Below are 26971 nucleotides of genomic sequence, written 5' to 3'. Positions count from 1 at the left end.
TTAAGAACACATTAAAAACACCATTCTAAAACATTACTGTAATAATACTTACGGTATTAAGTATTATTACTTAATACCATAAACCATTCTTTAAACGTTTAAACAATGTTTTATGTTTAAACATTGTCATGAACTGAACATGTATCTCACTTTTTAAAGCTGACTTTTATCATTATTTTCTAGTTTTATTGCTTGCATATTTCCTGATACACGATAGCTCTGATTGTGAAGTATATATATTCAGTCAGATATTTCTATTTCACAAAGATTTTAATGAATTCTGTGTTGATATGAATTCGTAAAAATGTTTTGATGGTGAGGTTTTGATTTGATCACTGAGCTTTTTTTTATGTTCTCTTAAATTAGAAACGTTTTTATATTTCTATTTTATTTTGTTTTCCAAATGTTGAATAAAGTTGTGATTCAATGCATTTAATAATTTTAGTTTGCACATATCTGTTGGTGGAACTGCTGCACATATCCGACACTGTTGATTTTAGATACAACTGTATTTTAATTTTTTATTTTTTTTTTTTGTATTCCACCTTAAGGTTGTAGCATTAACTGTAATTCCACTACCTGAAGTACTTTTTTTTTGCTGGAGGACTTTCAGTCATAATGCTGTATGTTTGGATGTGGATGTAATGAAATCGAAGCCCTGTTAATGTACTATTAATAAAGAAGCTCGATTTTGCACATAAGCACTCAGTCACCTTGCGTATTTACTTACTTAATCATATTCTTTATCTGTGAATAGCTAAAAAGTCTTAAATTCATGTAGGTAAAATTAATGGCCAAAAATAATTTTCCTCAGGCAAAAGTCTTGAGTTGCGCGCATACATCTTCATTGCGTTCTGTGACTCGAGACAGCTTGCGGCTACTGCTAGCTAGCTGATAATTTACCTTTACTAGCTAGCTAGCTAGCATCTTTGTATCTGTAGTGGGTAAGAGCAGATTTATCGCCTGCTGGCAAGCCACTTCTGCCGCCAACAGAAGCGTTGGTGACAGAAGTGGAAACCTGTTTTCTTTAACCTCAACGTGTACCGGATTGTCATTTTTCAGACAAACTCGCATATTAAACACTCTCATCTGTTTTACATCCTTTATTTAAGTTGTGGAAACAGAAATTAGACATTTTGTAAAAGAATTAATCAATTTTAACTAATGTTTTCATACTCTATAAATCCCAAGTCTTTAGTAAAATCCTCGCAACAGCATAAAATCATTATTAATACTTTGATAAAAAGTGACATTTCCCTCAATAAAATTCAGAATCATACAGACAAGTTGCTGTATGGTAATTGCACGAATGTACTCAAAAACTAAACAAAAAAAAACCTATCCATATCAAAAGAGGCACATAAACAGAGATATCTGTGCTGGTTTCAATCAAGTCTCCAGACACTACATACTTTCTTATTTTGTTTTTGTTTTTTTTACCTACCCCCAACATTATGAGAAAAAAGTGGAAAAAAACAAAACCCAATAAACTGAATTTGAAAAAAAAAAAAATAAAAAAAAATCTGCCGTCTAGTCGGTGTCCCGTCGTCTGAAGACGCAGCCCAGGCGTTTGGGTCGGACCCGTCCGGTCTACAGCTCGGCTGGGTTCAGAGCGCTCTCCATCTTCACGGCGTCCACCAGGAAGCTGAGTTCATTACGCAGAGTCTCGTGGCGGTACGCCATGCGGATCTGGGCCACGTTGGTCCGCCGGATGTCGTTGCCTTCTGGTCCGTCTTGAAGGTAGTTGGAGCCAAGAAAATGTTTCTTCTCCTGTGGGTTTAAAACATGCAGCCCTTGAGTGAAGGAACATTCATGGTACAGAGTTTTGTTAAGAAGAATCGTGAGTCAGGTCAACGATCTGGACATAAACTAGAGGTTCATATCAATACCGAGAATGTATCGGTATCGGATCGATGCTAGCATGGTAAGATCGATACTTTAGTCTCAGATTCCCTCTTGAAGTTTTATTTTTGGTATTCGAGTTTCTCAACTCTAACAAAAAAGTGTTTTGATTTGTTCTAAAATGATTATTATTTTCACTTTGTTTTTTCCAGAAAAGATGCTCAAAAATATATATTTTTGTTTCTATATTCTTTTTTTATTATGAAAATGTGTTATTTTGTCCAAATTCTGTCTTTCTTCTTTTTTAGGAAAACATTTTAAAGCATAAACATATGAAGGTCAAAGGTTTGATGAAATATATTGGTATTGGTATCAGCAGTACTGCTGCTGTATTTACTTGGCATCGGATCGATATCTAAATATTCAGCATCACACAACTCTGACATAAATGACATGAGGTCAAATACTTTACAGTCCAGAACAGAACTTTTTCGATAAAAGTTTAAGATTGTCTGGTTTCTAAAGGGCTTTTAGAAACCAGTAAAGAATCAGACAATAAAATCAAAATAAATAACTGGATTTTAATTTTTCCACTCATTAAACCGAGTTGGATGTTCCTTTCCAGTGTTAAAGGCAGTACTAGTTTTGAGCACAAGATGGCAGTGTAGTTGTTATCAATAAGAGAAAATGTATTTACTTATTTAAGTTAAACAGAAAATGAAAAGTAAAAACAGGAAAGAAACTAAGAGAAATATTGTCAACCCAACCGACATGCAATTTTACATAATTTGTTCAAAAAGAGGCAGGTAGAAAATTAAAGACTCCTTTTATACACATCAAAGGTTCTCTCCACACATCAGATAAACCTTAATTAAATAAATCATGACTGTATCATTATTTACACATTATTAGTATGAGCAATTGCAGTTTTAGCCTTTGAGACAGACATCTACACAACATCATTTCCTAAAAGTTCATTTTTGTACAAGTTTTTAAGCTGGTTTATATTTGTACTTTGCCCTTGACCAACATTCTTAAAGCCAAAGTATTACTGTCTTATATTGTGGTTGGAATAATTTTTTTATACACGTTTATATTTTGAATGTCTTTACTCAGAGTTAAGTGGAACTGTAGTCAAATTCCTTCTGTGCACAAACTCCGCTCCTGATTAGTATTACACTAATGGATACACGTATGTATTTGTCTTTAGACATGACCTGTAGTTGTGTCATGTCTTCAATGTAACAGCCTATAAAACAGCCAGAAGGTTGACAGTTTCGTTGCTTTTAAGACGGAGACGATCCGTGTGTCTTTACCTGGTGTGAGAGTCCGCTCTGCAGGACGCTGTTCCTGGCAATCTCACACAGATCACATGTGCTCAGCTTCCACAGCTGCGCCGCTATGGCGTACTCCTCCATCAGTGCTTCCTGGATATTTATTTTATGAGTATATTAGCAGCAAGACAAACAAAATGCACTTCAACACTCCTGCAACACCCAAAGATGCTTGATCACTTGATAAGCCTCTGAGAGAAAGCAGTGTACCTTGGTGTAGTGGAACTGCATGGGATCGTCGGTGGACAGCGACACACACAGGCCTTTGTGCAGAAACTCTCGCAGTGGGTTCTTGGAGTACTGGAGGAAGAGGCTGTTGTTGCTCAGCGGGGACATGGCAATCGGGACCTGGGCCAGGTAGTACAGGTACTGCAACACTGGACTCTATGGAAGACGAGGAAGACGAGGACATGCATCAGGGATTACCACTGTAGGTCAACACTCGTTCGTCTATCAGACGATCCAGAACAATTTGCGCGGAAAGAGAAATCGGTGGATTTTTCAAGGATTATTTGACACCTTACTGAAACAAACATGGGATGAAACCTTCAAAACAAAATCTGTTTTTTAAGGTATGCAACAAAAAAATCTATCTCTCTACAACTCATCTCTCTTCCTGGTTTACCGACAGACATGTAGAGGTGTTTCATTGACCAGTAAACCAGACCAGACTTTGGTAGAAACTGAACATATTGCAGCAAAGTTGCTTTAAATCTGTTCCGTTATTTGACATGCTGGATATGGAAACGTTGCAAAAGATAAGAGTTTACATCATCTAGGGCAGGGGGGGTGGGGGGCAGGGATCAAACTCATCTTCAGTTTTCAGCCACATCAAGATCATGAATCAATACAACTTTATGGGTTGTATTGAATCAACCCATTAAGCTGCTAATAAATAACTGTCTGCATTTAATAAGTACTTCTTATAATTAAATAATGTTGAATATCTTTTTACATTAATCAGTCCTTCCAGGATTTTGTGAGTTTTCTCAATCAAAAATCGCAGATTTTGTGATGATAATTTAGGAATATTTTCAAGGAATTTTGAAATATTTACACTTACTTATGATGTCAAATGTGACTTTGTATTACTTGATAGACTAGAACTTGACATCAAGTAAGGTTGAGGCAACAGTGTCGTAAAGGTCAGAAACATTGCCACCTGCAGGCAGGATGCTAAAATATTAATCAAGAAACCGGGACCCATTGATGTAATTTGGCACATGAATTTTGACCAGAATTTTCTCCCTGGAAACAACAAATTGTGCTTATTGCCTGTGGCTTTATGAATTCATTTGCGGTCACCGAGCCGCGTCATGGCAGGAGGGCTGCACCTTCTTGAGGTTGAGTCCATGGGAGATGTTGTCTGCAGTCAGGAAGGCAGAGACCAGGTGGGTGATGGAGCCGGCCTCTCCACAGTGGGGACGAAACTGGAAGGTGTTCAAGCCTCGCTCCCTGTGGACAGAAACATTTTCAGAGTCACGTTGCCATGAGCTTCACTTTGAATCTCACCACTCTTTATTGTGCTTTCAGTAATGCCTATTTCAGACCTTTTAACTGAAGCTGTACGTATGGGTCAATAAGAGCTGCATTCAAGACGTCACTCAAGTAAATGACAGTAGTCCTGGCAACATGTTACGTGTTTAAAGCTTATAAGTAGAGTTCCACATTAACAGCTAATAGCTAAAATGAAAGCGCTAAGAGCAAAGTGAACTTTTCACAATCTCACTCTCAAAGATTTTCACAAGGATTTCCTCATCACACTTGCATTAAGGGCTTATTTCCACAAAAGGTGATGGTCATGTACACAAGAAATAAAGGTGGGAGGTGATTGCGCTAGCAATTATCTGCCACCATCAGCCGCTAGGGCTAACCAATATTAACAGCAACAACTTTTAGCAAAACCCACTGATTTAATTTGTGCACGTTACCTAAACAAAAGTCATTGATAACCCTTTTTTTTCCCCAATCGGCTGCACCAACAGGCTAAACTTACTTGCGCAGGTTGTTGAGCACCATGATGTTAGCATACATGTAGAAGAGGTAGTAGGTGTATGGAGGGTTGTTGTCTTCGATCCACTCCTCAGGCTTCGGGCTTTTGTAGCTGAACATGTGGTCGCTGTGTTTGGACTCGTCGTCCACGCTGTCGAACCCCGTCACCTGCAGGGCGACATTCACTATTATGCTCCATCAGATATGGAGAAATCTTCTACAGCTTGTCTTTTTTTCACGTGGGTGTTGCGAAAGGACGTACGTATTTTAGGAACACGTGGATTATTTTGTGCTTTTGAGGATTGATGGTGGCCTCGAAAAGTGGAAGGAAAATGTTCTCGAGCATCTTGGCAAAGTTCGGCACCAGTTTCTTTGACTTGAAGATGTCACTGCAAGACAAGTAACCAAATAAACCCATTCTAGCAAATGAACAAATCAGACAGTTCCCTGTAAGTAATTGCTAAGTAACTGATCTTGAGTTTCTATATGATTACACTTTTGAAATGGATCCATGACGCATGCTGACATCATGGTGTCTTTTGAGGATAACGATCTGTGCTTTGCTCTTTAGACTGAGTGCTTACTAGATCCTTGGAACCTGGATCATCCATCTCATGTTGGGGGAGTGGACCTTCTGTTGGATGAACCATGTGGCGAGGTTCTCCCACTCGCTGGGAGATCGGCCGTAAATCGACAGACGGGGCTCAGCATACTGATACTTACTCTCCTCCAGCTCGGCGGCAACTTCCTGAAACAGACACGCAAACCATACAGGAAGCCAGTGATGCTTTTTGATAAGACAGATCATGCAATCACTCAGTATATTAAAAAAGCAGCAGTAGTATCTGCTTACTATGATGCAGAATGTTTTTAAAAGTTTTTACTGGTTCTAGTAGCCTTTACTTGAGAGAGGTCAGGCAAGAAAGAAGGTAATGAGAGAGGGGAAAGACATGCGGCCAGGTCACCAGGCCGGGAATCAAACCTGTGACGGCCACGTACATATGTGGTGTTGTGCTTTGCCCCTGTGCCACCATAGCACCCCAGGATGACTTTTTTAATTAGAAACTCTAAAACAATGTTCGAGAAAGATTTTAGACATGTAGGTACAACCTACAGGGTAAGTTCTGTTTCCTTGGGGTGTGAATATGATGCGACACAGAGGTTGATTTCTCTCAGCCACTCTTCAAAGCAGTAGGGTAACTTACATCAAGTAAGTTAGCTGATATAATTTATCTCAGGTGGGAGGAGTTTCTGTAATTGGTGGTTAAACGTTGGGTTGCTGGTCTGTCTGTCTCAGTCTTTGAGTTCCTGGAAAAGACACTTCACCTGGTTTTCCTACTGGTCATTAGAACCTCACCTCTGTCAGTTTGCAACTACAGAGTAACTCACCACCATGAGAGTGTGGATGAATGGGCCAATGACTGAATGTAGTTTAGAGCGTTTCAGGGTCCTTTGGACTACATACGAGTACACGCCATTAACCATTTATGAATCTGTAAACGGCTACAAAAAATAACTGCTCACCTAAGCATTTCTTTATGTATGTTCATTTATTAAAACAAAATCCCTGAAGTGACCCTAAGTTTACTTTAGTTAATCTTAGGGTCACCAGTTTGAGATGAGATTTATTTTAGGGTTCTTTACATGAAGTGCCAATAATTTAGATTTGTCTCGTAAATAGAAGGCAACCCTTGATGACTTCTCAATCCCATATAATATCAATATGGGATATAGTGATATATAATATCAATACCTTTCTAAAGTAATGGCCCTTGTCATTGTTTTCTTGCCTAAAACAGTGTGATAGTGATTTAATTTTTCCAAAATCACTTTTGCTAGACAATGACAGCCATTATAGGAATATGACGACATGGACTAGAGTCCCATTAAACCTCAGTAGAACACCAGATCTGTCCAGCAGTAACGAATGACATCATCTTGGGCGAAGCCTCTTTTTGGGGGCATCGGGGCTTTTCCTCACCTTGACGAGACGCGCAAAGTACTCTCCTTTGATGTAGTTGTCGGTTTTCAAGTAAATCTCGCGCAGCTCGCTGGCTCCAACAGGGTTGTACTTGGAGTTGAACTTGTCGAAGCGGTGGAAGGTTTGTCTTCCCTGCCAGTCACAAGAGAGCGTGTGAAAGACAGTAAAACAGAACTTGGCATAAAACAAACATCAGATTAAACTCCTTTGCTTTCGTCCTGAACAATCAGAATAACAACAATCCTTCAGTACATTTCCCTTTATTTGCAGCCTGATCAGTTAACATTAAAGTGGTTTTCCAGATGTTTTGACTCTTACTGCGTGGACATCCAGTGAATCCACTGTCAGGTCGTAGGGGTCCATGCTGAGCTTCCTAAAGACGTCTTTGAGAGTTATCTTCTGGTTGCCTTTTTCCAAGACCACCCGGTCCGCCTCTGTTTGGTACGATAGTTTTATGAATTTCAGCAGGTGCTTCTGATTCATGCAGGCAGCAGCGTGTATATGTGTGTCCACCTAAGTTTGATCAAACAGGAAAGTTGGACATTGCGCCGCTGCTCGTTTAGACTTCAAAAGCTAGGAAGTTGGATTTGATGTCAAAATTGCAGACTAACCTTTCTGACGTTGTAGAAATCTCTATGTGGAACGCTTTTTAACTCTTTCATCTCAGCCATTTCATTTAGCATTTCATGCAGGTAGAATTTAGATTCCAAGAAGTTCAACCGTCTGTGGCAGTAGGTTTTCCTGCAAAGCAACACAATATACAGAGAAAGATTTCATGTGTTGTTGGGAATTACTGGGTATACAAAAAAAAAAAATCTGTGTTGAATTTCTTTTTTTAAACAGATATAAATGTACTGAATGACAAATTTATTTCCTTATTCTGCACCAGCAACACTTAAATACCCCAATAGTAAAATAAGCTTAGCTAAAACACGTAAAAACAACACAACTTTAACCAGGTCAGTCAGTGCAGTAAGGGATGTAAGAGTAGAAAGCATAAAATTAGACTGAATAGATCTGCTGTTATGGATTGACTACATTGTCACCCATACCCAATCTAGATTTATTTTCAATATCAGAACCGATACAGATATCAATATTGGATCGGTGAATCTTTACTAAAAACCAGTGGTGGGCACAGTGGAGTTAATTTATCATTCAGCGTTTTGCTAACTTTGAATGATAGGGGAAGCAAAACATTTTGCAAAACATTTTGCAAAACATTTTGCAAAACATTTTGCTTCCCCTAAATTCATTTTTCAAAATACATCCAAAGTCACTAATTAACTTTACTCTTTTGTAATCACTCAGTTGAACAAAGTTCACCGTTTGTGTTTAAGTTTTGGTTATCGACTGTTAAGAATTATTCAAGTAGCCAGACGTTTATAGTTGTGCTCTTATTTTGAAGTTTATGAAAACCGTTGATGCAACTCTTCACATGTTTTCTTTTTTTATTGAGCAAATGGCAAATATCTAAAAACGAAACAAATGAGGTATACATAAGAGCATGAACAAAGAACCAGCGTTAATTAAAAAAATGAAAATATTCGCAAATTACTTTCAGAGCCTCTTCACATTCCCCACCATTATTCTACAGATTTGAAATAATAAACAGTTTAAAATTTTATTAAAGTTCAAGCCCTACCATGTGGTCAGTTAGGTAAAAATAGCTTCATAGCTACCAATGCTCAAAAATCAACAACTGTAAAACTGAAACCATGAGGTCTGATCCAAAGAATCATTTCATGAAGCACAACTGCACTGTTAGGTACGCAATCACAAATCTGATCATGTTGAGGGCGATATATTGGTTTCACATATTGTTTCGCTGTAACATGGTGGATGTCAGCATGGATGCATTTAGTACTTTAGCATTAGCTTCTTCTAAATACTTGTTGCAAAATAACTTTATTGTAGAATTTACCCCTACCATGGTTCCCATCTGTCCCGACTTGCTAAACAATCCTTTATCTTTGCCTGAGGTTGGGGAAATGACTGACACTACCAGCTGAGATGTAACTCCCTACATGACCTCAGCTTTGTGAAAGATGTTAAAGAGTTTGTTCACTCACGTTGGCCCATCAGCTATCATTGCAAGTACGTGGCTCAGATCGATGGTGAAGGTCTCCAGGTCAGGGTATGGCAGGCTGAGGGGTTGGTCTTGCTTCAGGGCCTCAGCGTTGGCGTAAACATTGACTATTCCATCCTTCATCTTCAGCTCATAGTTCAGGTCCTCAGGAATGCCCTCCATGGAGTATGGATCCTCTCCTTCTTGGGGGCTAGGCCAGGTGTCTGCACATGTTTGGAATAGACGAGCAAAACATTAAACAATGCTGCTTTAAAGTAAAACTGGATTAAAAGAAAAATCATTGACTGAAAAAGACAGAGGCAGTCTTTCTGTGGGAAAGTCAGTAGCTGCATTTACATTGATCATAAAGCTGCACAATTTGACATTTTGAAAATAAATTTGCTGAATGGAGACATGCTAATAAAAAAACAAGTCATTTTTGGATGAAAAGTTTTGGCACTAGAATAAGGTGGAAGGTTTTTTGGCCATATCGAAATTAGTTTATTTATCATTTCCTTCTCTATATTCACTGACTGGTAAACTGTGGAATGTGTTCACCGTTTTAAACACCTGAGGTTCAATTTACAAAATGAGTACAAAGTAAAAAATCCAGTCTGCTGATCCAGTCTGAGCACTCTGACCTACAAAACATTTCCGCTTTTACTTTTCACTCCTGGCTGTTATCGTTACCTTCCTAAAATAATGGCCTAAGGTGATTTTTGCCAAAAGTGATTTTGAAAAAAAAAAAAAAAACACGCACACACTTTTGGCAAAAAAAATGACAGGCAATTATTTTAGGAAGGTCACAATATCAGATTTTAATGAATGTCTTGCAGTGCAAATTACTTAGATTTTTATACATCATTAACATTTTGTCACCTACTAAGAAGTGAAGGACAAAAGCCATTGTCAGCAACTTAAGAACATGTTTCTATACAGTATATTGCCAAAAGCATTTGTCCATCCATCTCCACTTCAACTCTTCTGGGACAGCTTTTGGCGTGGGTCTGTATGTGATTTTCTTTATCCTGTCTTCTGAAAGTGAATTCATGAGGAGAAGGACTGGCTCTCGGTTTCCACCATTATTCACCCTAGTTGTGTTGTATTTGACTGAGGACAGGAAGGACTCAAGTTCCAGTCAAGTTCCTCCAAGCCAAACTTGGTCATCCATGGATTCATGGGCCTTCCTTTGTTCTCATACAGCTGGGAGGATGAAACTGTCTCAAATATTTTGGTGTACTGAAATAGGAGTTTCTTCCACTGCTGCATCCGATGGGTTTTTATTGCAGAAGGTGAAATAAGCTTCCGATGCAGCTGTTCACCTATAGAAACTAATTCCACAAAGATTTTTATGCACTCTCCTCAACCTTGTATGAAAGTCACATTAAGTTTGAAGGCCCAAAGCCATTGACTTTGCAGAAATTTGGCATAAACTCTAATTTTACATGTCTTAAAGGGGCAGTATTTTGTGTTTTCTAGGCACATAGGCAGTACCATTTTATAGCACAATAAAACAACCATGTTACCTTCAGCTGTTAAAAAAATGCTAAACATCTCAAATATGACTTTAATATGACTTTTTGTAATTTAATGGCTAGAAATTTGGCCTCTTTCTATAAGAAACTCCTGCTCTTTCTGAAACTCCACCTTTAGGAAGTCATCACTGCAGCGCTCCTCCTAACTCTTTAACAATGTTTTTTACCAGTGTTTCACTGAGAAGTTGCTCCTATAATGATCTCATCAGATGTGCAGTTTAACTTGGTGTTTGCTAATTGCTGCTGGCTAGTCTGAAGGAGCTGAGTGTGGTAGTCACGGGTGAGGTCTCCTCTGTGAGGCAGAAGCTTGGAAACTGCAGCTCAGAGGAGGAGCTTTGTCTCAAAGGCGGAGCTAGGTCCACCCAGACATTTTGCACAGCTCGATGGTTGCCATGGAGAATAAAGAATTTCTCAAATATGCATGAATAAATCCTGGCACCACTCCAGCTATGTTTTTGATGAGGTAATAAAATTATAATATAATGTAAAGGTCAAAAAACTCAATTTTAGATATTACTGTCCCTTTAATCCTTCATGGTAGAGTTTCTGTTTTTCCCAATCACTTCAGCTTTGCCCTAATACCACTAAGAATTGACTGTGGAATATTTAGTAATAAACAAAAAATCATTACTAGACTTGCACAGGTGGCATCCAGTCAAGTTATTTGACTGAAATTTACTGAACTCCTTAGATTCTTTCATAAATGTCTGTAGAAGCAATCTGCATATTTAGGTGTTTGTACTTAGGTCAGATGGTCCATTGATCAGGATTTTCATGCCTTGGGAACACTGTGTTTATATAAAGTTATTCTCATGTTTTGCAGAAAAAAGATACAAAAAAAGTGTATGTTAGTTCATCTGTCCTAGCTTTCATCATGTATGAGTCAAGTCTTTGTACTCGGTAAACACTTCTGGTTGTGTGTTCTTTCATCTCGAGCCAGGAATAGCCTGACTGGCCTTGTGTCAGACACATACTGATACACATAGAGAGGAGCTGAAAATAGCAGAGAAAGATACTACTTTGCATTTTATCTTTACATACAATACTTGAAATTGAGCTTGAAACAACAAATGGAAAGAATTTCTCCCTGTGCTTCATATATCGTCAGTGCTCTAGCTGCATCTGATGAATTTAAGAGCGGATGCCTGAAGATTAGCATCTGCAAGAGTGGGAGTGCAACTCAGTAAATGTAGTGAATGCTTTGATGGAGTAACAGTTTAAAGATCTTACTGTACCTGGCAGAACCTCGTCGTCTTCGCTCCACTTCACGTTCTCTCCATCGCGAAGGTACTTCGCAACAGTTCTTGTGAAGCGGTGGTACACCAGCTTGGAGTATTTCTCTCGGATGACGAGGGCCTTAAAGAGACTCCTGGCTGCTTGTTCATAATCCTCAACTGTGATCTGGAAACATTAAACAAGTTTAACGAAGAATTCACACCAGCGTTCTAGCGTGTTACTAGGTAAATGAATAGAGTTTCAAAGGAAACTCTAGCTCCACCTAAAAACATCGGTCTTGGTTCGATTGAAGTGAATTCTGCTGCAGTTCGGATGCGTATGTGAAAAACAAGGGAACCGGAGAACGCTCAAAGGCAGTAAGTGAACTACAGTGCAGGGCATTCTGGGTAAATACAACCAAAACAAATGTGAGTGTTTCAAAAGCTGGAGAAATGGCTCCTTTTGTCTATTACCAAAGACAAAAGAGAAATCCTGCAGCATCCTACAGTCTTTCCCGTCCTTGTGTCTCCCAGGGATTTTACACACCCTTACAAGGAGTGATCTGGGTCTAGAGAATAAATGTAATATTTTAGGTCATTACAAGTAATGATAATTATAGGACAAACTTAGGTAGCAAGACAAAATGTTGGAGATCCAGTGGTTTTGCCTTGTCTCCTTTAGCCTGATTCATGTTTTGGTTGTATCGTTTCTGGTTTGGATCTTCAATACTTATCACGGTGCCTTTTTCAATACAGACTTGTGTTTTTACTATGTGTGCTTAAGTACTACGCACCCCGGCACAGTAATCCCCACTGATGGTAACTCTCTGGTAGTCCGGGAAGTTTTCTGGGATAAAGGCTTCGGCCCCTCCTGGAGTGGGCAGTGGAGACGCCCTCCAGTCATCCTGTAAAGACATGGACTGGGACCGCTTCAGCAAGAAGGTCTTCTTCCTGAAAGGGGAAGCAACAGGATCACATGACAAGCTGCAAGCTCACTTTCATAAAACTGTTCCAGTTCATAAAACTGGAAGTTTTCACTGTTTGGTACAGATGAGTCGAAGGTTTACGAACACTGATCTATGATGTACCTCTTCACTGATTCCTGAGATTGCTGCTCGGCCAGCTCCTTTTGCATCTCCCGCTCCCTGTCCTCGTGCAGGCCGATGGGACAGTCCTCCGGCACGCTGAACAGGGCCATGGCGTCCTTGGTGTCCTCCTCTCTCAGGGCAGAAATGTACACTTTCTCCGCCATGAGCCGGATCTTCTCATCCGCCACGCTCAGAGACATCTTCGGGAAGAGCCGGGCTATATCTGGAAAAAGAGTAGCATTTTAGAGAAGGTCTTGGATTCATGTCACAAACTATCACAGGTAACCATTTTGCGGTTACCAGTGATAGACCCTGTTCATGGGAGCCCATGAGCTTTTTACCCTGTACACAGTCCTGCAAGGTTGCACTGAAACCAACTGCACTTTTACATATTTTTTTTTTCTGTGTGTGTGGTTTCGGGGACTAACAGTCTGACGGGACAACCCCATCATTTCTCCACTGTCCAACCGTGACATTTGCTGCAATCCTCCTGAGCTTTGTGCTGAGACCCCGGATCATTTCGTAAGAATCACATGTATATTTGTACTAGTTTTTATTTATCTAAGCAAGTTGCCAACATGCTAACATTATTTTAGAGATGGCAGTAAACACACGTATCAAAGACAAACCAGAGACATCTGAATATGAGTTTGAGGTGGGAGTTGGCGGATGTTTTGCTGAGCTTCATCTGAACTCTAGTTTGTAAACAACTTCCAAAAGGCTGCTCATGTTTCTGTCCAACATCCCAGCCAGGTTACAGTCAACACATTTTACACCGCCGCTCAGAGGCCCAGTACTGGTGTTGAAAACGTAAGGCCACAATTTATTTAGTGGACAAACAGAAGTGCATCCCACAAAAAAATATTTTTCATTTGGAAAAACATGCATTTTTGTCTTTCCCTTTCTCAGTTTTTCACTGCTTTGTGTTGGTCTGTCACATAAAATCCCAGTAACGTACTCTGAAGTTTATGGGTACAGCTGGAACAATGTGGAAACTGAAACATGAACACAAGACTCCAGATAAAAACATGAATATAAAGTTTTAGTGGCTCCTGGGAGATTAATGCAAGTCCATTTGGACTGCAGCACTCTTACAAAGACATTATAATAAAACAGTCTGGTTTATTTAAACTGACCTGGATCTCTTTTGCATCTGTGGCATGATGCCTGGTGCTATATTTACACCCCCCCCCCCTTCTTCTCCCCCGGCTTCTGTGAATTTGTATTTTGAACAACAGCAGAGTTTTTTTTGTTTTGTTTTTTTTTTTTTTAGACGGCTCAGCTGGCAGGCCAAACCGTCCCCACTGTGAAAGCTTCTGTTGCTATCCAGAACCAGAGGAGATGTGCAGCTATTCTGACCTCTGTGTCATCACTGTTTCTGGTGTTAATGTTTGTGCCAGTCTGTGGGCCGCGTGGAGTTTCAATCAACAAGTAGGACATGAAGATGTGTGTACGTCCCAGAGTATCGGGTGACTAACATCCCAGCTGCAGCCGCCACAGACAACGCTGTCAGAACTTTGAACGCTCTTGGCTCCCCAGAGACGACCGCAGGACTATTTACCTTCACACTGACACACTTTCTAAAGCTTTCATTCTGGCCGAGCTTCTGAGCACGTGCAATTCACTCCTGTACTGGAACAGCTGAGCCGCCAGCGGGATGATGGAGATGTCTCCTTTTAGAAGTTCAAAAAAATAAGTAAATAAAAAAATACACCCAGAAAAACAAAACCTCTTGTAAAAAATGCTTAGATATGTTGAATGTTTTTATGTGTTAACTTACAACCAAAGATTTTAAACTATTAAGGTAGTTGAAAGGATATTTTAGTGGTTGAACCAAAGTAAAGCAGTGCAAAAATAGTGGACGAAAAATGGCAACCACACATAACACTACTTTACAAATAAAAATCTGAGAGGTGTGGTGTGCAGAAGGAAAGAGAGAGGAATAGAGAAAGAAAGAAACAAAGAAATAAAGGCAAAGACATACAATTACAAATAGAAACTTTAAAATAATAAAAAAAACAAAAGAAAGAGAATGCAACCTACAATAACATGGTGTGCATGTAAACTGAAAAGGCTGGACGAGATGAGCATCAGCCATATCAGACTCAGACTGACTCCAGAGGAGCTGCAGAAAGAGTTCAGCTGTTGGTGGAAGAAAACCATTCCAACTTTAGAGTGAAGGTTATCACAAACACCTGAAGAGGAGAGCAAAGTTTAACCTTTGGACTGGAAAAAACTCAGCACATTACTGCAGATGCACCATCACCATGGTGACAAGTGGTGGTTGTGGCATCATGCTGTGGGTTATGAGGGATGGGGTCAGAGCCGATTGGATGATGGAAAGAACTAAACACAAAGCAAGACTAGAAAAAAACCCTGTTAGAAGCTGTAATACAGGGGAAATGGATGGTGTAGAGCAAAACATTCTCATTTGACTGGAATGGCCCAGTCAAAGCATAGAGTTGAGTTAAATCTGTTTGAGAATACATGGCGTTTTGCCTGTATGCGTTTTTCACATACGCATACAAGTCCATCCTAACCAACACTGATAAAACTGTCATCACATCAGCATAACTCTACAGATCCACAACACGTCAGACTCCACTCCGTCTCTTACCTTCTGCAGTGATTTGGGCCATGTTTGTTTGTTTTTCTCACTCTTTTTTTCTGCTAATTCAAACACTTCAGCTCTCATAAGAGTGAAAATCACTATCTAAAAAAATAAAAAAATAAAATGTCAGCTTCAGGCTGCTGGTTCTCAACACTTATAGAGGGTTTCTGCAGACACCTGGCAGTGTCCTGGACGTCGGAGGGTTTTTGTTTTTACGCCTGTGATGCTTCTTGTCGAAGCGTCTGACTGCGACTGGGCTCTGTCCCGCTTTGCTCCGCTGCTTACGCCCTCCAGTGACAGCATGCATGAAACAGCTGCTAGCTGCTGCTGTCTTAAATGTCCCTTTCTATCCATCTATTTTCGGATGTTGAGAGCGTCATAGCAACAGGGGCCTCTAATCCGAGCTGGCATGGCCGAGCAGGGCTGATAACACAGGCGGCTGTCTGTGGTCCGGGTCAGTGGGAATAAAAACGTCAGGGCTCTTTAGGTCACGTCAAGGTCCTGAGAATAGATTTCAAATCATAACGCTTTGTGGAGAAGAAACAAACTCAAGGGCCCAGATGTCCACAGGGAAATTTGGGTTTTTAGAAACATGCCTCTGTTTAATGCTGAGAAGAAATGCTGGCTGTTGGATATTTTGGGTGGAAAAACAAAATGACTATAAAAGACGAATCCAGAAAATGTATTACTGAAATGCAAGGGAAAGGAACATTACGCTACGTTCACACAGTGAATGAAAGCAGCTCAAATCTGATTTTTAATTTTTTTTTTTATTGGCCATAAGAGATCTTTTCACGCAAGCCTGAGCAGCACCAATTCCGCTCTTTTCATCCCTCCCAAAAATTTGATTTTAGCCACTTCCAAATGTGGAGCTAAATCGGATACAAATCCGAATGTTTCCAAACGCCTGCTGTCTGAATGGCATTTTATCCGATATTTACGTCACTGACGTGAGACAGGTGTCACAATTCGGTACCGGAAAAAGTCAGATCAGACGTAAAACAATGGCTGAAAATCCTATTTATGAAATTATGAGAAAAGTCTGTAGCTGCGTTTCCACTGACCATAAAATTGCGCAAACTGGAATTACGGAAAAAACAAAGTGCTTAATGGAAACATGTCGATTCCAAAAAATCCCACGATTTTTGATAAAAAGTTTTGGAGAAAGGATGAGGTGGGGGGGTGGGGTTCCGGCCATATCAAAATAAGTGTATTTCACAAAACTGAGATCGAAACAACCATTCGGCTGTGCAAAACGTCATTTTTTGCATAACATGAGTCATGATCAACAACTGAAATGTTACCACTGGCAGAAAAAAACAAAGACAACAAGAAGTCAGAATATCAACAAAGTTTTGCACACATCGTAAAGGAAACAGCTTTCATCACATCACAGCCCCACCACTCCTTCTCTACAGAAATTGCAGTCAATGCTCAACAAATCGGCATTAGGATTAGTTGTGCTGTATTTTTCTAGTTTATTTTTCTTATGATCTTGTGACAATCCTGTCTGCTCCCATTGCTGAATAAACTTTAAAATCCATCCATTATTACTTCCATAAACACAACGCTGTTGTGTGACGTCAACATTCTTCTTCTGCGCATGCGGGTTCTTCAAGGAAGTAAACCACTACAGAAGACTGACACTAATCGTAAAAAGTCGGATTTCATGACCTGTTGACAGACTCTACTCGATGCCTTTTTCATAGCAACCTAATTAGGATATACAATTCCTGGCAACAAAAGAAAAAAAAAAAAAACTTGGGTGACGACTCGAGGAGGCATTTCAGTCAATATTTGTCAAAGAATGAATAACCGTTGTAAGTTTTATGAACTCCCACATGATACTGAGACAGGACGCTGCCTGTGCAGCAAGTCCAGTCACGAAACTTCCTCCCTACTACTCTACAGACATTTGTTGGAGGTATTGTAGACCAACAGCCACTCAGCGACTGAGTGGTACGCAGTGTGAAAACCTCAGAACTGAGTCAGGTCTGTGCATGCAGAGGTTGTCAACTTTCTGCAGGGTAAAAAGCTCAAGACCAACTACATCTGACTTTCAGATTAGCTCAATAACAGCTTTAGGAGATGAGTTTCCATGGCCAAGCAATTGCTTATGAACCTCAATATCACAAAGTGCAATGCAAAGCTTTAGCTTTAGTGGTGTAAAGCAAGTTGTTACTGGCCTTTAGAGTTGTTCTCTGGAGTAATGAAACACCTTTCTTGGCTTGGCAGGCCACAGAACAAATATGCGTTTGCTAGGCGGCTGTCAAGAGAGACACGTTTAGCTGACATCATGTGTAAGGTTGGCTGGGTGGAGGTTGGGCTTGGTACCGTTAAAACAACAAAATTAACTCAATGTCTCCAACGCTGGAACGCCTGAGCTGCCTTGACGATGACATACATCTTATATTTCACAACTTGAAAAACCTGTTCAAAGTGCTATGCAGTCAGAAGGTCTGTTGTTTCATGACTCAAACTTTGTGTTAACTGTTTGAGGACAGCCACTTCCTGTTTCAACGTGAACAAATCAAGCGCCACAGGGACGGAGATGAGCAAGTCCAATGAGTTGGAACGTCACTGACCTACAGAGAATCATCAGGATAAACCAGAGCAAGGACTGTTCATCCAATATCAATGTCAGAACAAAATAAACTTTTTTTCTCACTGTCTGAAGTTAAATCTGACCAAACCTCTTGTTTAAGTTAGAATTATTATGAGATTTTTTTTTTTATTTTTTTTTTTTGTAGCCATCTTTGTTTGCATACTTTTGGTCCGTATTGGGGATACATGTCTTCTAAACTGTTTGACTTGGGTTAAACCTTTTGGGTTTCCTTCCTAAAGCTTTGATAATGTAGCACAGAGGGTTAAAACTTCTCTTTAGAAAAGTTGCATCAACTCATTGACATGTCCAGAAAATTATCTAAATTTCACCAACTTAATGTTTTACATTGAAAGCTGAAAAAAAATCTGGTGCAGGACTAAGCTCCATTCTGTAAATCTGATCTGTGAACTGTTTTATGACCATGTCTGAACATGACTGATAACAGAATATTATATCTCAGTGGCGAAGTCCAGCCGAGATGCAACAAAGAACCAATTCAAATTGTTTTTGGTTCATGGATCCAACACGGTTTCCTCTTATTAACTTGAGGAAAATGTCATTAATTACATCCATGTAAGAGAATCTTGAAGATTGCTTTTCTAAACCAGGATGTGCTATTAAATAAAGCAGTTTAATATCATAAATGTTTTTATCAAGAATTAACGATCCTACATTTCTACCAGAAGCAGAAAAAGACTGGATATGCTCATTAAAAAAACTCAGTTGATTGAACATTTCAGTTGGTTTTAGATAACCTCTTGTTATTAATCATAGAAACAACTGTTTACAGGTTTACATAGATGTTCCTACAGTAGAAAAAATTACTCACGGAGGCATTTATGGCTGTTCTGTGGTATGTTACAAAACAACATGTGCACTTATATTAAAGTACATTCCTCATATTTTGCACACACCACCTGGTGTGGAATGTCAGTCGGTGGCTGTATTTACATGGACATAACCCTTCAGGTTAATGCAAAACATACCGTGATGCATCACCAGCATGCAGTGTTATGACAGTAAAAGAAACTGTCAGCTCTGATGTAAATACCTTTTCACTATTGCAGAAAGATATTAGGCCTTTACAGATTTCTGCTGTTTTTGCTGTTTCTGTCACAATTAAAGGGTTTAGATTATCAATCCAAACCACTTTGGGCTTATGTTGAAAAGTAACTGTACCTAAGCCAGAGAACGGGCTGTACCAGCCCTTTGGCAACAACAACAACTGCCATCAAGTGGTTGAACAACTGGCAACAGGTTTTGTACAACTCTGTAGCTGGAATCCCGGAACAGTTTAATTCAGAGATCCTGAAAGGTTTTCCAGCCTGGACAACCTCTTCAGGGTCATATGACAACATTGAAAAAGTTCAGACTTTAACTAGGCAACTAAAGAAAAAACTACTTTTTTTGGTTGAGACATTCAATAATGGGTTTACTGGTGCGCTTTGGACCCCTGTGTGCTTGGTCAAGCATTTTCCTACAGAATTGTCTGAATGCTCAGACCGTCACTCTACCGCATGTATGTTCTTCTAAAATACTGTGTTAGTTAGAGGTCAGACGTGTATGGGTGCTCAGCCCGGTTCTTTTGTGACCCGAATGAGTCGCTGATGCACTCTTTGTTTTGGTAGTGCAGCCACTCCTTTAACGGTTTGATGTTTTAGCTTTGTCACCCTTTCCAGACTGATGCATGTCAGTGATTTGTACCTATGATATGGTGTTTGCATTTGGGTGTTTTCACATAAACACTCTGTTGGGCTACGCTTGACTTTAAATACATCTTGTATCAAGTAGTACCATGTAGTTTTTCATTGACGTTGAACTCAGCTCTGTGTTTAGCTTTTTCTCTCTTTCTATAGGTGTAGATGCAGACTTCTACGGTGTTGTCTTTGTTTTCTCTCTCTATCTTTCTTTCTCTCCTTTCTCTTTAAACCTTTTCCCTCAGTTCTTTCACATCTTCCTGTCCATTGCATTTGAAATAAACCCAAACTAAGTTTTATTCATAAATATCAATAAAACTTACTTTGGGTTAAGTTTTAATCCAGAAAAAAGACAAAATTCTCCACTTGTGAAAGTAAATCTTTTGGGCTTCACCTTGGCACTCGGACAACAATTCTGAGTGTTGTCTGAGTGCCAACACTCAGACAGGATACATAAAAAAAAAATCAAAAGTTTTGTTCCTCCTTACACCAGGCCTGATGTGTTGCTTTTTAAAATCTTTTGTCCATATTCATGTTGTCAGATAGGTTCTACTGAAGTGATTTCTTGATTATAGGGCAATGACTTTTCTACAAAGGTTTTGATAACTTTTTTCCTGTTAGTGAATAAAACTTGAAAACTGTGTTTTGTATTTACTCGGGTTACCTTGATCTGGGACCTGAAACATTATGTGTGAGAAGAAATCTGTTTGGTGGCAGGTACTTTCTCTCAGCATTAGATCCAAGTACTGTTGTTGGATGAGCTAAATATGGTGAAGTGCCCAGACCTGTCACCATCGATTCCACCAGGTGTTTATTCTTTGTCAGTCATTGTTCATAAGCATGAAAAAAAAAGAAACCAAACAAGAACTGAGACCAAATACGCGTCTCTTAGCTCATAGCCTTCAAGTATAAACCGAACTGAATCCAAAGAATGCCTAAGATTATACAAACCAACATGAAAAATGTTGCAACCAAAAACCAGCATACTCTCGCATGAGTCATTCCTGTTTTCGGCTGCAGGCTTTGGGCTGCATTTGTTGATGAAATACATTTTAAAAGAAAAAAAACTGCTTTAGTCAGTTTGTATGAGTGGCACAGAGTGCAGTTCTTATGGTTTCTTATGTTAAGGATCACCTGCAGTATGTTGAGCCCAGCTGTTTATCAAAGAAACACAGTTATACTTCTAGTATCTCTGATTTATGAGGCATCGATGCAGCAACATATAAAAGGAAACCACACACTCCTTCACTGGAGCAGAGCATCTTCATGCGTTGATATAACTAAAAAAAAAAAAAAAGATTTGTCTTCATTTCTCACGTTTACATGCTGCCAACAGCTGACAAGCATGTTCCTGTTGAGTATTAATTACTGTTATGAACAGAGGATGCTGTTCATAACATGCTGACTAGAGCTGTAATGTTCTGTCACACCGTGTTCTTTTTATCCTCCCCCCGTACGTCCCAAACCCCCCTGACCCCCGACCACTACATCGGGAATTTTGACTCACCTTTCCCGAGGCATGGTGTGGACTGCTGCTTGAAAAACGGAGTGTCCCTTCTCTTCATTTTGATTCACCTAAAAGATGCAAAGCTTTGATTAATACAAATATATATATATATGTATTTCCAGTCTCATGCTGGCTTATATTTATAACATCTAAACTCTTCTACATATTTATTTATTCACTTCCCATAAATATGGGAAATACAAAAACACCAAGAAATGTATTTTATACTCATTTTAAATGTTGGATCTATACTTTGTTCTAAAACGTAAAGAAGTTTGTTTAGCTTTTTTTTAAGTTATGATAAAATAAAATCATTTCATAAAAGGAAATCTGTTTTTACTTCAACAACTTATCTTCATTCTAGGGGGAATTTTGAGCCTGCAGACGAATTTTATTTTTGCAGGAATGATTCCAGAACTGGTTTGTTGTTGGAGGATAAAACTCTGGAGGAAGGGTTTCCAGCTCCAGGCACCGACTGTTCTCCAACATTCAAATGTCTGAATCATCTCCTGAGCATGAAATCATCTTCCACCGAGTCATTCTATGACCTCATTTGGTCCAGGTGTGTTGAAGTACAGCCGTCGAACAGCTGTAGCACATCAGCCGAGTTCCCATTGAGTAAATTGCGGTATTTGAAATTTCGAGAATAAATTGGCTTTATTGAAATCCGTCAATTTTGAAAAAATTTTCACCAAGAAGTTTTGCTTCTGTTATGAGGTGGTTTTTATCATAAGAAGTTTTTTTTTTTGTTTTTTTCAAAATTGGCGCATTTCCATTAATCAGATTCCAATTTGTGCACTTATATGTTCACTGAAACTGCAGCTTTAATTGTAATGTTTTATGTTGGCCTACCGCATACAATCCCTATGAAACACATTCAGGTTTGCGATTGTAAGGAGACATTTAGAAACGTTCAATCTCAATACTTTGGAAAGCAAATAATGCAGCTAATAAGAAACATGACTGCATACATAAAATGCAATCTTACATTGCAACCCAACGCACTGAGCAATGTGTGATTGGGAAAGCAGACTCCGTAGAACAAAAACTATTAACTGCGTTTAAACCGGAAGGTTTAGTTGGCTGCGTTCTGTCTTTTCGTCATGCTGCTTAGCAAAATTTGCTTGTGTTTCACACAACGAGCCACCGTGCTGAATTGTGGCTTCTGTCTGACCACTGTTTGTGAAACAGATGAGGACGAGAAGAAGACAGAGGAAACCAATGATGGTTGATTGAGAAAGTTTCACTTTGAGTGACTGGACTGGTTTTAGAAGAAGTTTCTGCTTTTGTGCTTTGCCACTTGCTTCTGTACCTCTAACACTACAGCAAAGTCACTAGAAAGCAGCAAAGTCACTGCTTATTTAAATAGATAGCTTGGGGTTTGAGTGGAATTTGGCTTCTCCTAAGAAGCTTAAAAGGAAAACTTTTAATCCATCTTCTACATCTCGATAAGGCCTATCGCTACTGGAGGTTTGGAGGTAAACCTCTAATAGTCCCTGATGGTGGTAAACAAAACCATGAAGCTGATGCTAACTTTAGCATCATCAGCGTTCTCACAGTGCTTATTAATAACTCTAGCCTCATCTAGCATTCTGGCACACTGTCTTTTCTATACCAACAACCCAAAATGCTTCCAGATACCAGATTTAAAAGTGCTGCACTTATCTTCAAGTTTTCTAGTCTAGTACTGTCAACCAGCCTGACTTGGACTCTTTAGTCTATCAATGCAAGGGGACGTCTCAAACATAAAATTAGGCCAAGTAATACTCATTACCTTTGCCAATTTAGCTTAAAAATAATATTTTACCCAAATGTTTCTTTTGATTGGATTCCAATAGAGAATTTGTGGAGAGCCAAACTTAGGGTGTTGGTAAGGGCTCCTTCTCCAGTCACTAAGAGTTTGCACTCATCATAAAAGATGAATCATCAGTGAAAACCGGTTTAAAGGTTTAAGAGTTCTAGGAAGCATTGCTGCAATGCCAAGAAAGGCTTTTTATAGATTTTTGAAAACAGTACATCTTTTCCCAATGTTCCAGTTTTGTTCAAATATAAGACAATAAGTTATTTATTTCCCTTGCAAATTTTATTTTATTTTTTTGTATTTTCTTATGTTTTGGCCATTGCATGTCTCATTTACAATTGGAAATACATTTTAAAATCGAATCCAAGGCCTGCACCTTGGTAGACCTGTTGCTTTGCAGCAAGTAGGTAACATGGATGAATAGGATTTCATTCTTATTCATCCAGTCATCCAATCTAAATAGAGCAGAGTGTGAAGCGTAAGGCAGACATCTTCTTAAGTGGCGCTCATAACATTAGCGTAAACCAACTCCCGTATTGACTGCAACTGTGAAAGACTTCTTGAGACAAGATGAAATATTATTTCATAAAATCATGAGATGTGGTGGTGCACCCCTATTCGTTACAGCAGATAAGATATTAACAGCTAATACCCTCTGCAGAGAACCCCACTTTAAAAAATAAATTAAAAAAAGCTAACCCATTGTTTTAATGGGAACTCAGAGTCAGGTGTATGGCAGATATATTTAATCCCATCACCTGGTTGGAGCATGCTGACTGTTGGTTTAGATGCCAAGTCCAACACGTCACATAAGACACACATTCATGTACAGGCACATTTCATGTGCAGGGAGAAAAAGCAGCCTCTTTGTTCACCTCATCATATTAAATTGCAGCAATAAATGTGAACAATGTGTATAGTCAAATTTCTAGCCTTTCATTACATTAAGATAAGAGCTGTTTACTTTGCTTGGAAAGGCTGGTTTGTAGAATGAGGCTTTTAATGTTGGGATGTCCAACTCCACTCTTTAAGGATTTAGGTGTAACAGCTAGGTCACATTTAAATCCGTAAGCCAGAGAAAGTGAACGCAGTTCGCTCCCGGTTCACGGAGCACAGGCTGACGTGATGCTGCCCCTCCCCCACTTATCGTTGCATGACGCTGGCTGCTTACACACTTTTTCCTCCCTTACAAGAAAGGTAAGTTCAACTGTTCGGATATAATTCCATATATCCGAAAGAATCAAAAATCCGCCATAGCCTTGAAACTAAACCTGCTCTTTGCTTTTCATAATTAAAAAAAACTAAAAAGGAAAAAATAAAAAAATAATGTTTTTTAATAATGAATTTTAATTGTAAATTGTAAAATTTAATCTATTTTTCAATCATTCATATAAAAATATAAGCTAAAAGTACTTATTGAATGTGCTATGGTCATCTTTCTGATTGCCTGCCAGTCAAAGTTATTAAGCCGCATTCTCCTCAAGCTAGCTGAGCTTGTTATGCTAGCAAGCGCAAAATGGAGACGTTTTGTCAAGAAAAAGACAGAAGGAATTGTCCAGCACTAGATACTGCAGCAAATAAAACCTAACAACTCATGGCCAACTAAAGTCAGAAGATATATCTAATGATATATTTATGCAAGAATAAATAAAACACGTTCTTGCATAACTCGGTGCATTTATTTAATGTAGCACATCAGACAAGAACTACACAAAGGGACACGGTACCGTATTCCTCAATGTCAGCCTCACTCGACAGCTCCATCTAGTGCCGTGGAGTGATATGACACTAAATAACACAACGTGATGAGGCAGCATTTGTGCTAAACGGAAGCTTATGCTGTTTGGAGGGCCATGATGAATAAACTACATTTGGCATAAAAAAAAAAATCAAAGCAATGAGTGATAGCTCTCTTAGACAACAAACTACAGATTAGTCAGCCGAACAAAAAGTCTCACAATTTAACCAGCTCAGTTTAACTTAATGAAAATCAGAAGAAAAAAAATAATGTTCTGTCCAATGATCAGCCCATAAAAACTAATTAAATTTACATGTTTTTGCATTTTTTGCTGTTCTGTGTATTGTAATCAAAATTATAAAAGTAAAGGTTACACATACACAAGATAACTGTAACAGCCAATATGTTTGTTTTTTTAACAGCAGGAGGAACAGAAGGAATAAATGTTTCAATAAGAGCAAAAAGATAACATTTGACATTTTTCTCTTTTGTATATTAAAACAATGAAGTAACCAGTCATGGTCATGTGTGCTTACACTTAAACCTATTACACTGCAAAAACACAAAATCTTATCAAGTAAGTTTGGTCTAGTTTCTAGTGCGAATATCTTAGTAAACATTAAATAAGACACAACTAACTACCAAGTAACTTTTCAGCAAAATTTTGTTTCAAGTCAATAATTCTTTATATTTTAAAAAGTACTAGTTGCTCTGGCAGATTATTTTTTCCCATTTTATAAGAGTACTAGCATTTTTTTCATTATGTTAAATAACTTAAAACAAGTCTTTTTAGTCTAGTTTTAAAAAGTTACTTTTGAGTTAGTACACTTGATATAAGACAAGATAGTTGCACTAGAAAACACTTAGTACAAATGTTAGTGTGCCCAACATTTGTTTTTTAAAGAAGCATTTCCACATCCTTATTTGGTTTTTTTGCTCTTCTCTTTCCTGTTTGGTAAACTGAGAATGACAAAAAGAAATATTTTGTGAATATTCTCTTCTTTTTTTTTTACACCAAGACCCAGAAGGTGCAATATCTAACTTCTGTTATTACCCTTCCTCCTCCCTCATGACTCTGTACTTCTGCAGCCACCCCCGTCAGAATAACGACAGTTTTACTCGCACCATTAAACATTGGTAGTTCTCTAGGTTTTTAACTCTCCCAGGAATCTTTGCAGGTTTTTTTTTTTTTTTTTTTGGTCTTGCGCAAAAATCCATTCAGACGTGAGATTTGTCCAGACTTGTCGGTTTTGTTTGTCTGGCTCTCCATCGCATGCAAACTCCAAACGATCCCACGGGTTAACGCTCATGCTGTTGTTGTCAAGTTAATTTTGAGTGAATAAAGTTATATCTGTAAGAATCCATATTCTCTTGTGTACCTGCCCAGGATTGTCTCTTCTTTTGTGTGTGCAGTGTATGGAAACTGGATCAAGAACACGCCCACACTCAGAACAACAAAAACTTCTAAAAGTTTTTGTTTTGATCCACTTGTCCTGACAATCGCATCCACCAGACTGACTTTTTTTGTGATTTGTCTAAAAATGAAAAAAAAAATGAAAAAAAAAGATCTTTGCTAAAGAAAAAAAAAACAGAACTTCCGATCCATAGATCTCCTACGCTGCAATAAAAAAAAGCAGAACTAAAAGCGGAGCTGCATATCTTGACCTTGGATGCAAATTATAGCCACGTTTCTTTGTTTTTGTTTGTTTTATTTTCACTCAGACTCTGCCACGGAAATTCATGCGAATGTGAGAGTGATGAAAGCCTTACACTTAGCAGTACAGTAAGAATGCCGGGCGTTGCTGTGTACTTACTGCTGGATGTTGTCACTGCAGGGCTGTGTGCGGCGCTCAGACCTCTCAGCAGGGCTCAGACCCTTATTAGGAGCAGCCTCTAGCAGACACACAGCTGTTTCACTCCTAAGCGGCCAGCCTGACCTGACTGGTGATATGCAGGAA

The 26971-nt window shown here is 38.9% G+C and overlaps 1 protein-coding gene across 2 annotated transcripts; it reads right to left on the bottom strand.

Moving 5' to 3' along the window:
• Positions 1-1085: 1085 nt before the first annotated feature.
• ampd3b (adenosine monophosphate deaminase 3b) lies at positions 1086-26971 on the bottom strand. 2 transcript variants are annotated; one of them, XM_007566000.2, is made up of 16 exons: positions 26828-26971; positions 21475-21542; positions 13055-13277; positions 12761-12917; positions 11988-12153; positions 9222-9441; positions 7761-7890; positions 7468-7662; positions 7150-7281; positions 5753-5916; positions 5431-5557; positions 5173-5336; positions 4511-4631; positions 3387-3560; positions 3159-3269; positions 1088-1770 (listed from the first exon to the last, which is right to left on the bottom strand). In XM_007566000.2, the coding sequence occupies exons 2-16, from the start codon at positions 21530-21532 to the stop codon at positions 1591-1593; spliced, it is 2322 nt and encodes a 773-aa protein (XP_007566062.1). In that variant the 5' UTR covers positions 21533-21542; positions 26828-26971; the 3' UTR covers positions 1088-1590. The 2 variants fall into 2 exon arrangements, with proteins under 2 accessions (XP_016534054.1, XP_007566062.1); XM_016678568.1 differs by lacking the exons at positions 21475-21542; positions 26828-26971 and adding an exon at positions 15672-15946 and having other exon boundaries at positions 1086-1770.

The sequence above is a fragment of the Poecilia formosa genome, unplaced genomic scaffold, assembly GCF_000485575.1.
Source record: "Poecilia formosa unplaced genomic scaffold, Poecilia_formosa-5.1.2 Scaffold185, whole genome shotgun sequence".
NCBI lineage: Eukaryota > Metazoa > Chordata > Actinopteri > Cyprinodontiformes > Poeciliidae > Poecilia > Poecilia formosa.
Note: the sequence above shows the minus strand (reverse complement) of the source record. Positions and strands in the feature narration are given on the sequence as shown.